Below are 14,431 nucleotides of genomic sequence, written 5' to 3'. Positions count from 1 at the left end.
GCTCGGTGCGGCCGCTCGGGCTGTGAGGCCGGCGGCGAGCAGCAGAGGGCTCCGTGCCGCGGGCGGGCGCCGGCCGCGGGGGGGCCGAGCTCTGCTTCGAAGCGGCCCGGCCTCGGCAGCGCCTGGGCTCTGGGGGCTCGTTTGCCGGGCAAGGTTGCGAGCGAAGCGAGCGCCGTCCGAGTTGCGGTTATGCCTGCCCGCAGGCGGTTCCCGCGGGATCCGAATTGGTCCCCGCGAGGGCAGCGAGCCGTTCGCTGGAGAAAAAGTGACTCCCGCCCCGCTGGCAGACGCTTCGTGGCCGCGTTTCAACTACTGCTTAGGTTGCAACAGCTTCTGAATACGATTTCAGATTAACAGCGCTTTTCTTGACGGAAGAGACGTGTGGTGATGGCTAAGCGGAGAAGACCTTTTCAACAGTCTGCTAACGGCAGCTTTTGCTTCAAAAGCGTGGAACTGCCTTCTCTGCCATAGAAACCTAGAAGAAAGTGGAATTCTTTCCCCTTGGGATATTTCTCAGGTGTTCTTACAGTTCACATCAAAACACGAAGCTCGTGATACTAATTAAACCTCGCAATAACCAGCTGCCGCAATGTTAATATCCATAAAAATGAAATCAAAACCTCTGAATATCCTGGGAAAGTATGCCTTAATCCTGGCAGTTCGAGTTAACCTCCCTTAAGCACTACTACTTAGCCACTAAGAGATGGGTCTCCCTGGAAAGACCAAAACACTCTGGTTGTGTTGTGCCGCAAGTGGAAATGTTAGAGTTTGCAGCTCTTGCCTGCTTTGTGTGCCTGCTTGGGGAGTGGTCCTGCTCCTGTCCGGTGTCACGGGGGGTTCTTTAAAATGTGCTGTCGTGAAGAATTCATCAGTCACCATGCAGCCTTGTGCGTACTGCAAACTCTGCTTTTAATTTGTGGCCTGGTACTGTGGAAGAAGGTATGTGAATGCTGTAGAGGATGGCAGCTTTAAAGCTCAGGAGAGTAGCCTGAAGTATGGAAAGGCACAAAAACAGAGCTATGTTTTACAACATTGATGGAAGGATCTTCTACTGAGACCATGTCTGGACTAGTATAGTGAGTACTGCTTGCCCCAGATGTTTTCAGAGTGCTACTGGTGCTGGTTGTTCTCCACCTGTAGTGTGAGCTGCCATGTGTTTTGACTGTTCCAACGATATAAACGCATTCATTCTGTGTATAAAATGCCAGTAGCTCTTCTTCCAAAAGTTTGTTTTCCTGTACCATTTTTCCATATGTGTTTTCAAAATAAATGAAGGCATCCAACCTTGTTTTAAAGTTATTTGCAGTGGGAGTAACCAGAAAAGGTTCTCCATAATGAAAGAATGGAAATACAAATCAAAGAAAGGGAGGGTTTTCTTTGTATGTCTAGGAATGAAATCTAAGCGTCAGGAGTTTTAACTGCCAAGAAAGAAGAGACACTGTGACCTTTCTCTTAGGACTTCTTGCTGTGAGCTGACCTGTGTGGGAGTGTAGAAGCAGAGGAGGAAGAGTGGCAAATATTCTTTGTGACCTGTATTTAAAGATATGGGTTTTTTTCCTAGACCTGATGCTTCCTGCCATCTCTTGCACCATCTAGACAATATAAAAGCATAATTTTTTTGTGTGTAAGAATTGCTTTTCTTACGGGTAGCTCTGTAAGAACACTGGTAAAGTTTTCAGGAAATCCCTCCCTCCAGATAAACATAACGTTTATACCTACAATGAGCTCTACCAATCTGCAATATTCCTGGGGAAATGCAGGAGAAAATTCCAATGTCTGCTTTTGGCATTTCCAAAGGTAAAGCACAGATTGAACACAAGCATGTACTCAATCCAGAACCGAACGTCTGCTTTGGGCCAAGTCCGTTTTACACTGTGTCCTTGCACCGGAGCCCCGGTCCTCGTTTGGGGCCTGCAGCGGCTACTTGGTGTCTGCCCGCTGCAGAACCGAAGTGCCTGCCTCCTCTGTGGGAGCGCTGGCAGTGTCACCAATGAATTTAGGGGATCTTCAGATACTTTCTCTTCTTTGGGCTAAAAACTCTGTGACAAGATATTGCGGGGTTGTGTGGGGAGTCAGTATGGGAGGACAGGGTCTTTTGTGACCATCACTATCAGCAGAAAGGTTATAATCAAGAGGAGGGTATAGTTTAAACATACTTATATTCTGCTTTCACCCTGTTAACCAGCATATAGATTGTCACTGTTTTCAGTGTAAAGATCAGAGCGTTCATGAAAAGGGCCTCCACTTTTGAGCCGTCGGTAGGATGTGGAGGATGTTCTGCTCTTTGCTTTGATGTTGTATTTTCTTTCACACTTCCTCTAGAATTCAAGTCTCAGTAGGGAACTTTATTTACTAAATATTAATGTAACTGGCTGGGCTGTGTAGAAAGGTGGAACCAAACTTTGGTTTGGTTCCATTTGTTCACAAGGGTTACTGTTTTGGACTGTGGGTTTAATCTGACTCTTCTATTCTTTTTATTCTTTTATGAATTAGCTGCTTTTTTGTTATGGCATCAGCTGTTCTGTAACTTTTAAGGACACTTGGAATGAAATGAAATGAAATGAAAACAGATGTTCTTTGCTTTAATAACATTCACTTTATGGAATTTACTGTCTTATAGGATTGCATCCGTATTTCTTTTAACTTTACAGTGTACAAATGCTAGAACATCCTTTCCCTCAAATATACGCAATTTTTCCTCTCTTCAACCTCACTTTAGATTCAGACATACCCATTTTTATTTAGAACTATACCTGTAATTGGTAGTGCTGGTTATAATTCAGATTTCTTGTCACTTTTTTCTTACAAAACCCTGATTTTAGTGGCCTGTAGCTTTGCAGTCATTTGAAGATGGAGAATTGTTTCATAAGCTGACCAAAATGGTAGGGGTGTAGGGTGAACCTAAAAGCTCAACTTTGCATTTGTGAGCTCACAAGACACGTGTGACAGCAATTCTGGTTTTGTAGCCTTTATAAATATTAGGAAATTATATATGGGAGCAACAGTAAAAGGATGTTTTCAAGATTGTCTCCCAGCTCATTCACTTAAATACATGCTGTGGAACAGCTGTGGCAGAACACATGAATCATAGAAGGGAAATGCTGTGGGTTTTGAACCAGCATCCTGATTTGGGGTGAACTGGTTAACGGCTTTCAATTCTTGGGGTTAGTAATGCTGGCTAACTGTTAAGTGCTATAGAAATGCAGTTCTGTAACCTGGCTGCTTGTCTTAACTTTCCAAATCTTTGGTTTGGTTGCAGAGTACAGATAATGTCAAATTAGGAAGTTTAAACAATAAATATGTTTAATGATCGAAATGCCTCTGATTTTTTTTTGTTACCCTCACTAGAAAAAAACAAAAGAACAAGCGGGCAGGGGTAACAGGAAAGAACACACAGTCCTTGTTTGCTAAAGATGAACATAGCCTTGGGGGCATCAAAAAGCATCTCTTCATATCAAAAAATATTAAGAGTTGTTCAGGGAGGGTGGGTTTTTTTGTGCTTTGTTTTTCTTAGTGTTTTCTATTCCCTCTTCTTTATTCTGAAGTAAGCTTACTGCTGATCTTTTAGGCATATTGTAAAGCCCCCATCTCTGTTCCCAGGCTTTTGAGGAGGAAGAGGGCAGCTGAGGGCTAGGGCAATATTGGGGCTGGGATTAGTACATAGCAAGAGGTTTATTTTCCCTTTGCACATAGAGGAAATTACTAGGATTGCTCATGTTGTTGATGTTAATTTGTCTTTCTTAATATACGTTTAGGCGCCTAGAGCTTTTTATGTTTCCATAAATTTAAATAAACAAACCTACAGATAAGAAAAATATTAATCTTGCTATTGTAGCTACATATAGTGGGTTACATTTTCAAAAGTTGCAATTTGGACTCACTCTTTCCTTAAGTGGGTTATGAACTTATGTCCCTGTCAATAAATGAATAAAACTGCAGGTTATTAAGGACCATTTGGAAAAGATTATTTTTTTTTAAGTGTGTATGTGTGTAAGTACCCAATTAACCATTAAGTTTCTGTGCTGCTTACAAGTTGTTCAAACATTTTAGCAATGGAAGGTGTTCCCACCACCTACTAACTGGCATGTAGCTATGTGAAGGGTAGTTATTAGGAGGGTACTTGCTCCTTGTAGGCTCCCCACAGAATCAACTAAGAGAAGTTTCTCTCCCAACTCGGAACAATGCTCATCACCTTCTAGAAATGTCTTTTGCTTTACATTGCCCATCCAGGGAGCTAGGGACATGGCTTTTTCTAACTAAGCCGCTCAGATAAGTGCCTTATATCAGGCAGCATGACTACTTCCTCTTCCCATCACAAAGCCTCAAATACGTTGATTTTAAAAATAGGAATGTCACCTTCACCTCCATTCTTTTCCTGACGTCTGTATTGTACATTTGCACCAGTTCATTTTCAAAAAGGAGTGGAAGCCTGTTAGCTTCAGCCCTAACTACGTCAATGGCTCTTAGCTAAAACCCATTTGATTTGAATTATTTGGTATATACAAAGACAGCATTCCCTTAGAAAAGATTCACCTGATGTTTCACAACTTGGAGCATTAGTCATAACTCCTGTGACCTTCCTTGATGTAGTGCTGTATTTCTTAACTGTGAATGGTGGTGGTTCTTATTCCTTCCTGATCCCCAGGATGTTCTGTAAATGCCTTGCTCCCAGCGTGGATGAGAGCAGCTTTTAGCCTCCTCTGATCTGCAGTGACTCTGCTGCATCCCCAAGGCACAAAGAGGTCTTGCCCTGCCTTTCTTTCTCTGCACATAATCGTCATGCTATCATTCAAGAGAAAAGAGCAAACAGCAACTGAAGGCAACTTGCTGGTTCCTGATTTCAGTGGAGAGCCACGAGATGGATCCCCAGCTTTAGTGTGGCTTTATGGTAGTGAATTAGCACCAAGCGGCTATAACAAAATGAAGGATTAGCATTGCAGCTGTGGTCTTATCCATCTAAAACATTTAATGCACGTTCCCACCAGTGGTACCAAAGACTCCAGTGAGACTGTTTACCCGCTCAAACTGAAGCAAATGCTGAAGTGGATAGATTCTACAGTGCATTGGAAAGGAGACGCTAAAATAGAAGAGAAATCCTTACAGTCTGGCTTCCTGAAGAATTAGAAAACCACATTTTCTCTGTGTGGTTAGGAATAATCTGGGTGAACTTCATGTTCTTGGAAATGAAGTCCTCCGTTCACACAACCTGAGTTGGCATTTATTATATTCCTAAACATCCTTATGCTTAGTTTTCTGTTGTGAAATTTTATTTCTTGACTGCAACCACATTAAAGCAACATTTAGATATACTAAAAATTAAATGTCTTGCCAGCATTACATATGGACTTGCTTTGAAGCTTTGATTACTGAAGTTTTGCTTAGAAGAAGGTCAGATAGGAAAGGTTACTGGGACCATTGTTTAAAAGTAGCTGATAAGGTTTTATTGCACTTAATTTTTGCAATAACTAGCTTAAGAGGTTTATTATTTAAGCTTGGAGTATACTGTAAAATTTTCTGTGAAGACAGACTTAAGATTCTTTAATCCTTATGGAAAGGAGATATCTTACCAGACACACGAATCTTAACTGTCCACTGAGAGGAAGGGTCATGAAGTGTAACTTAACAGACTGTGTGTTAAACTTCATTAACCATCTAAACAGACTGTGTAAAAGCAGTAATAGTGCTGCATACATTTCATTGGTTTTCTTGGTCATACATGTTAGACCACACTCTGCCATCAGGTTCGTATATGCAAGTCTCTGGAAGGCTGCAGGGCTGCAAAGGCAAGTGGAAGCAGGAAGGGCTATTCCCTAAACGCAGAGCTTTGGTGTGGGGTGGGCTGAGGTGCTGTCGGCAGCCGGAGTAACTCACATGCTGCAGTGTATTAACCTGCAGCAGCTACTGCCACGTTCCCTGTTATCTGCTGGTTTTTCTCTAAGAGCTTGGGATTGCCCCTTGCACCTACAGGTGGTTTTCTGGTCCTGAAGCACTGCTGGTTTCGGCATGGTGTATTACAGTAATTGCCAGATTGACCTTTCCTTCCTCCTAACCTGAGCTGGCAGGACAGGCACACCTACACAAAAACTTTCTGTGTGAGGGTCTCTAACCCATGAAAATTATTTCTGCTGTCACCACAAAACTCCATTTGCCAGTCTTTGCATTTATAATTAAAAACATTTTTTTGTGCTACCAAAATTGCCTGATAGTGGCTTTAATCTGTCTCATTCTTTCTGATTAAGAGGTTACTAGCTAATAAAAAATTCCTCTTCATTAAGAAGTTTTAAATCACATTAAAACCCCCCACTTTTTATTAGTTGGCAGAAATCTATTTCTTGTCATGAAGTCTAAGGACCTAGTTAACAATTTAAATTTCCAAGTCACTTATGTTTTTGAAATATGAGAAGTTACAGATTATTTCTTGCTTCCAATAAAAGTGATGATAAAGAATAAATTAGAAAAGTAAAATGAAAATTTAGAAAAATTCTTAAGCATTTATTTCATTTTGACATGTTTATTTTTCACTTTTTAAATATAGGTTAGCTAAAATTTATAAACAGAAAGGCATTAACAAAACCCTTTTTATTTAAAAAAGCAAGTAGAGTGGGTTGACAATGTTGAAGTTTTCTTGAGTAAAGAAATTAACTGTAACAAACCCTTTCTATAGTCTTACTTTTGGCAAAAAAAACCCCCAAACAACAACAAACACTTTCCAAAGAAATATGTCTAACCAGATATTCCTAATTAGCTTTAGGAGGAAGTGACTAGTTTGTTCATCTTCCAGATCGACAACAACTTTAAATAAAGCTGAGCAAAACTGGTTTTGGTCCTGTAGCCAAAAAGACCAAATTTAATACATCAAAGATTTATCTGAAGGGCAAGTGATGCCAAGTTGAATGGAGCAGAGGAAAAAATTTCTATCTGCAAAGGGCACAGTTCATTCCAATGTATTGTTACAGTTGGAGGAAGGTATTCCACTTAAATGTGTATATTTGAGAGAGGGAGATCAGGAAATAAGGAAAAATGATCAACTGCTGAATAGCAAGAATCATAAGGAAATAGCTTAATTTTAAGCTTAATTTTAGCTTAATAATTATTAAGGGGACAGCTGAGCAGTACAGCAAATGTTCATTCTCAGGAGCTGGATTAATTACACTGCACTTAACTACAGTGTAAACAGGATGCCATAATTTTTGCTTCCCCTTTCTGTTCTAGGAGTTGAAGTGTGCTGGCATGTTGTAAAATATCTGTCCCATCCCATTTCCCTGCTGGCTGTGTTGGGGGTTGATTAGTGCCAAAACTGATATGTTTAAATGTATTTTCCTGCAGTATCTATTAATTTGGATAGCTCACCTGAGTTTCCAGCTACTGACTCATCTGACACTTTATCTTCAAGTACTTATTCCTCTGCACAGCAGCTCCCACTGATACGCATTGGTGTTGTGAAGTCTGAGTACCATGGAAAAGCAGACTTCTTGGAGCAGGAATTATTTGGAATTGGACAAGCAGAATTCAAAGTGAATGGACAATCTGACGTGAATGGATGCTTTCAAAAATTTTGATAATAAAGTTCTTGGGAATCTTTCAGTGCTGTAGCAAAGTCTGACACCTTGAAGACTGACTCATACATGTTTTCAGAACACTGCAGAACAAGTCATTATATTAAAAGTTATGCTTGTAATATACTGTGTCTTCATATGGTCTCATTTGGAAGTCTTAAAGCAACACACAATTCCCCTAAGTTAAACCTCACAGTCTTGTAGGCGGGCAGGTAGGTGAAGGAGACTGTCTCAGTCTCATCATCCAACAGCTGAAGTGAAATTACTTCTCCCTTAGTGTACGCAGTATCAGATTCACCTCATTCACCTGGTGGCAAATACATTCCCATAAGTGATGGCAAAGTTTGGCCCAAAGGGTCTCAATGAGTGAAAGCAGCACAAGAGCAAAGTGGCATCCTAAACCCAATTGAAAGTGACTGTAAGAAGAAAATGCCTTTCTCCCTGTTTTTGAAACAGTGGTTGGCAAAATACTAGGTAGTCTGGCTTATTGGTTCTCATATTTCTTGTAAGAAAAGATCCTGTAGTATTTCAGCAGTGAGCAAGGGATGATGTTGCTATGGTGACTTTTTGTTGCATGGCAGGCAAATGTAATAATCAGTTGATTTATTCATAAGGTCTAACATATTAGCCAGTCTCTATTTTGTAGGCCTTTTGGTAGCTTTATGAAAGCTGATACAAGAGACTACCTGATGAGAAAATTACTAATTTTGGGGAAAAGAGAAAAAGAGAAGTGGTGAAATACAGAGATATCATCTAAATGGAATACAGAGTTCTTCATGTGGCTGATTAACAGTTGCTGATGTTGAAAAGATGCCACCACCCAGCACGCCTCAGAATTGACCCTTTGATATACTAATAGTCTAGGATGGCTTTAACAAACTGAATACTTCATCATTAATTACATCAACATTCACATAAATTGAGTTTGTTCCAGAGCCACTTTGCAGGACTAAGTCAATTGATGAAGAGACACTGACATCGTTTTCATGGAAAGAGGAAAACATGAAATGGGCTTTTCCCCTCATTTTACAAAAACTTATATTTCTAAAGACACATATGAATGCTTTCTAAATATTATACTGACTACTACTTAGGCTGTGAGTCTGAAATTCTTAGACGGTAATAGATGTTTGCCAAGTCTGTAAGCTCCATTGAATTATTATCTGCTAATGATTTGTATGGTTTTCCTCATGAAAGGGCAGAGTTGTTATAATTACTTATCTAATGCTGCAAGTGCTCATGTTTTGCAAAACCCAAGAAAGGCATTATGCCTGCTCCAGGGGCTTCTTCTCACAGTGCGGTGCAGGAAGGAGGCCGGGGGCAAAGCACATCAGCACAGATACACCAGTGAAGGGTTCGTTAAAGACAGGAGTTTTGAGGAGAGACTTGAAGTCAGAAGGCATTTAGGGACAGTCCCAAAGCCCACTGAAGCGGATGGAAAGAAAGGCTGAATCTAACAATGAATAGCGTAAGTGGACTGAATGTACCAGAGTATTAAAGGGAAGCAGAAAGTGGAGAGAAGGGAGAGAGCTAACGCTATTGCAGGAGAATGGGAAGTTGTTGTCTGAGACATCATAAAAACAAGTGGAAAAATCTTAATGTCCCTAGTAACCTAGGAGTCACTAGCTTCACCACCTTGCCCCTGGAATTGAGACTAAGATATATTGGTTTTAATTGCTCCTCACTGAAGTAGTGGTTCTGCATTAATCTGTTGGCTGTAATGTAATCGCTCCTCTCTGTCATTTCCTGCAGCACTGTAATCTAATACTGCATAAGCATCTCGCCATGTTCACATCCTCTGTTGAATAATTGTGGCTTTGGTTTCATGATGCATAGTCTGTTCAATTAGCCTGTAATTGCAGCACTATCTGGAGGTATGGTTGATATACCTATGTAATTATGTTTACTGTTAATAAAGCAAATTGAATCTGTTGAGTTAGTCAAATCAGTCATCCTCACTTGCAAGCAGCAGTTTCTACAGATGATTTCTTCAGCTGCTAAGGGACTGCTTTTTTGTAGTTCTACTTTGCTCATTCACAAAAAATATACTCTTATTGAAAGATAACTTTGAAAATAAGAACCAAAGCCTCATTGTGGAAGTGTCAGCACTTACTATAGAAGCTGTGCAGAAATCTTGTCTATCCAAAACAGCTGGAGAAGGCCCTGAATTCAGTGGAATGAGTGTGGTACTGGCATGCAGAGTGAGAAATGAGAAATGCGTGAATTCCTGTTTGCTTTGGGTATTGCTTTGTATGGGCTTTTCTAATAATGGGCAGGGTGATGAATTCAGGAGTATTTAGAGATGCCAATCTCCTCTGCACAAGCATAGGAGCCATGCAGATGCTGTGGTTCTGAAGCTGTGTTTTATCTTCTACAAAGATGTCTGTTGAAAAAACTTTGTCCCTCCCTCATACAGATTCTTCACCCCCCCCAATCCCATATAAAGTCAGCCTTGGCAAAGATTTTCAGGTATAGGTTTATAGTTAGAGGAACTGTCCATATTCCCTGCTGTAAAAATAGCTCTCTACTTCAGTTTCCTTCTTTTTCATTCACAGCAGTTTCCTTCATACTGTATCACTCAAATGTTACATTCATCAAGATAATATACTTCATATCCTACTGTGAAGTGTTTAGAGACCATATGAGTTTGATTTGTAGGATTATACTGTTTTTCCATAACATCAAACTGCACTGGGGTCATACTATGACATTTTCGGTGTCACCTCTTCTTTCATAATCTTTTTTAGAACCTATGCTATTTAGTCTTAACTACATTTAAAACACGTAGAATCACCTGTTGTATTAGTGATTTCTTGAATGGCAACATGAAGAGGTTATAATGCTTTGGCGACAGTCTAATGTGCACAGTTCTTCATGTCAAAAGTATTACACCACATCAGTGCAAGGACTGCAACTGTCTGTGCTGTGATTATTTGGTAGGATTTGTCTGTAACCCCTCTAACACAAGAGAAAGGCTTCAGCTAAAGATATATAGATTTATACAAGTTAGAGGTAGAAGAGACATTACTTTTTGCAGAATATGTTTCTCAATCTGCAAACAAAATTGATGTAACCTATGAAAGTATCCCCAAGCTGAGTCTGAAGTGACCCATCTGACACAGGCTACATGTGAATCAACAGCAAGATGCAAAATTCTGTAGTCCATTATACTGCTTTCATTGCTTTTAACACCTAAAGACAACTTTCTGCAGCAGCAGTATATTGCTGGCAGGTCTCACATCCAAATAATGATCCAGCCCACACATATTTATACATTAAATGTGATTTCATCATGGCACAATTGTGGTTTCAGGAATCTCAAGGAAGTGTCCTAGTTAATTAAATATGAAACAGTGTCGTGGTTTAAACCCAGCCAGCAACTAAGCACCACGCAGCCGCTCACTCACCCCCCCCTCCACCCAGTGGGATGGGGGAGAAAATTGGGAAAAGAAATAAAACTCGTGGGTTGAGATAAGAACGGTTTAATAGAACAGAAAAGAAGAAACTAATAATGATAATGATAAGACTAATAAAATGACGGCAGTAATAATAAAAGGATTGGAATATGCAAATGATGCACAGTGCAATTGCTCACCACCTGCTGATCGATGCCCAGTTAGTCCCTCAGCGGTGATTCCCCCCCTCCCCCGCCCCCCGCCCCAGTTTATATACTAGACATGATGTCACACGGTATGGAATACCCCTTTGGCCAGTTTGGGTCAGCTGTCCTGGCTGTGTCCCCTTCCAACTTCTTGTGTCCCTCCAGTTTTCTTGCTGGTTGGGCATGAGAAGCTGAAAAATCCTTGACTTAGTCTAAACACCACTTAGCAACAACTGAAAACATCAGTGTGTTATCAACATTCTTCTCATACTGAATCCAAGATATAACACTGTACCAGCTTCTAGAAAGAAAATTAACTCTATCCCAGCTGAAACCAGGATACCCAGCTGAAACCAGGACAAACAGGGACAGTAGTTACAGCAATGTCAACATATTCTGCTGTCAGGTCTTAAAAGTAGAACTCTTTAGCTCATGGTAAACCAAACCTCCCCAGCCTGAGAATGAAAAAGGCAGATGCCCCCTCAGGGAAACAATGGTCCTTTACAAAACTAAAAGAATTCCAGCTAAAATGGTATGTTAAACACAGTGCACCATTGGCAATAATTATACAGGCCTGTATCTATCATTGGATCTAAAAGTATAATTTAATTTAGAGAAATTAATATCTTCCTGTGACTGATTGTACTTTTATTATCAATATCTGTCTTTGTGAGTGTATGTGCTCCATCCACTTGTGCTTCGCTGGGATCAACTTTAGAGATAACATGGTTTTTACCATATATCACCAGGATTCAGAGTAGAAAAGCATTTACAATTTCAAAAACTGTCTAGTGTTGTCAGATTTAAGTTGTTTCTAATTAATTTCCTGGAGGTCTGGCTCCAAACTCAGTTTAGGGCTAAAACTAAAATAATAGCATGTTTCTCTCCTTCTTTCCCAAACTCAGACCGTCATATAAGCCTTAGCTGACCCAGCATACATTTTATGTTTATCCTGTAGAAAAAAAACAGATCCAGAAGTATTAGAGATTAGATTGTACTTTCACCAGATAAAGTTGAAAGACAGCAACATTGTTTAACATATATTTAGCTTAGTAAAGACACTTCTGATCAGAGAAACAAAATGCTTGATTTGAAGAAAGATTAATAACTCAGTTCATCTAGGTGTGCTAGGAGTGTGCATGCATGCGCAAAGAATAAGGTAACTGTGCAACTCTGAGTCCAGGGGTGGAATCTGAGAAGGAGCTTATGGCAGGACAAGTCAGAGAGAAAAGGTAGCAGTCCCCAGACTATGTATTGCAAGGGAAATAGTGGAAAACAACTGCCTGGAGCTTTGAAACTACATTAGTAGTATATTTGGTAGAAAATACCCATTAAGAACAAATCATGCATTGTAAGAAAGAGTGTCATGACAACATGACAGTATTCCTCCACAAATACACAAGTGATACTTTATGGTTAGAAGTAAAATTCATTAAACAGTTTACCATTTTTAGACTCTCATTCTCATTTCAGTGACTCGCAAATAGAGCTTGCCAGCAGAGATCTTCATATGTATGTGTGCTTCTGTCTTCATGAAGAAATCTACTTTTTCCTCTAGGTTATTGTGTTTTTCCCCATTGTTACCCACTTATTGTTGGCTGTTGCTTTTATTGACAGTGCACATCTATGCAGTGGTTATACAATCTAAGTAAACTGTCTCCCTGCACACAAAGGTCACAGCTGCAGAGTAAAATAAGCGAGACATAGGCCAATTTAGCTTGATCCTAGATACATAATAAAGTGAAAGACTAAACAATGACAGAATGGGATGTGATAATACAAATCACCAAGGAGAAATATTTAACATTGTAAAACCAATAATAAATAGAAAGAAAAAAAGATCTAAGCTGTATCTAAATGTATGTCAGGGTATACATATGGCAAGGCTTGGGAAGAACAGAATAACAGAAGAATATAACCACTAAAAAGTGAGAGGTAGTATGTAAATAGGAACACCAGGATAACAAAAAGAAGCAGAACATCATGTTATTGCACAGAAAAAGCTGCCCAGAGATGAGTCTGTGGAGTATTCTTCTAAAGAGAGTGTTGGAATAAAGACATTTAAATGGACAATGAGCCAAAGGTTTGGGTACACACCACTGGCAATGTCCCACCCTGGCCATGAGTGGCTCTGGGTACGGGGCAGGGACTTTCTGCACCCCAGCAGTATGTGGCACATCATTTCCTTCTGCTGAAGCCTGCTTTCCTGGGACTTCCCTGTGAACAGGAGCTACTCACTTTGTGGTCCTTTTAGCTCAGGACGCTCGTTTTGGAAATGAAGAATTGGTCATACAGTATGAATAACATTTGAAAACGGATCTCTTGTGCACATTTAATTGAGACTGAATATAGCACTGTTGCAATAAAATAAATTCAGTTTAGCCTCCAACAGCTGGGAATGCTACACAGTTTGTTACACAGTCCCAGAGTTCTCTCCCCTTTTCTGCATTTAGGTGGTTGTTGGAAACTGTTTGTTGGTACTATATTGTTATTCTGGGCAACTGTATTGCCTATGGCTCTGTAAACTCCCTGAAGACAATTAACAGCTCTGAGTACAGCTATTTACATAATGACTGTGGAGTTTTCTCGGGAAGTGCCCTCTGAACATGTGTGTCTTCTCATGTTGCCTGTGTGGTCCCTCAGCTCTGAATGACTCCAAACATCACTTCAGGTTCTCATGTGATGCAAAAGTGCACAGAGGAAGAACTGCCAAAAAATGGAGCTTTCAACAGGTGGTGTTATTTTGTTTCCACAAAACTCATAAGTACCCCTCAAGGCACTCTCCCTCCATCCTCCTCTCTTGCAGCCAGCCTGCTGGGCCCACAGGTGTGGGGCTGTGGTCACACTGAAGAGTCCCTGCCCAGCTGCTTGGAGTTGGTCCTGGCCATGCAGCAGCTCTGCAGGGGGAAGACCCTTGCTGACTTCTGTGGGGCAGGGTTACAGAAAAGGTTACAGAAAACAGTCAAGGGGAAACCTACCAAATTTGCTCTTTGTTCTTTAGCAGCACTGTCAACCTGTTTCATACTTCATTCTTCTGTCCAATTTAAGCTTTGAAGTTTCAGAGTATTAGTAAGGACTTCAGGGCATTTTCCTAGTAAATCCAGGCTTTTGGCTTTTCAGACTGGAGCATAGTTACTACTTTGTAAATTAGAAGCACTTCCTAGTTGATGTTATAACAATTAAATGGGAACTGTCACTGTCTCCTTAGAAGCTAGACAAGAGCCCTCTCCCATTGTTTTTGATTTCCACTGTTACTCCACCTCTACTCTGCTCT

The 14,431-nt window shown here is 40.4% G+C and overlaps 1 protein-coding gene across 1 annotated transcript in view; it reads right to left on the bottom strand.

Moving 5' to 3' along the window:
- Window positions 1-1,061, bottom strand: part of PSMC1 (proteasome (prosome, macropain) 26S subunit, ATPase, 1) — a 10,239-nt gene extending 9,178 nt beyond the window's left edge. The window contains exon 1 of the mRNA XM_010584016.1: window positions 1,029-1,061. Within this exon, the coding sequence (XP_010582318.1) occupies window positions 1,029-1,061 (33 nt within the window). The remainder of the gene's footprint in view (window positions 1-1,028) is intronic.
- Between the last annotated feature and the right edge of the window lie 13,370 nt (window positions 1,062-14,431).

This window comes from Haliaeetus leucocephalus, unplaced genomic scaffold (assembly GCF_000737465.1).
Source record: "Haliaeetus leucocephalus isolate CR32 unplaced genomic scaffold, Haliaeetus_leucocephalus-4.0 Scaffold932, whole genome shotgun sequence".
NCBI classification, from domain to species: domain Eukaryota; kingdom Metazoa; phylum Chordata; class Aves; order Accipitriformes; family Accipitridae; genus Haliaeetus; species Haliaeetus leucocephalus.
This window is presented reverse-complemented; position numbering and strand designations above follow the sequence as displayed.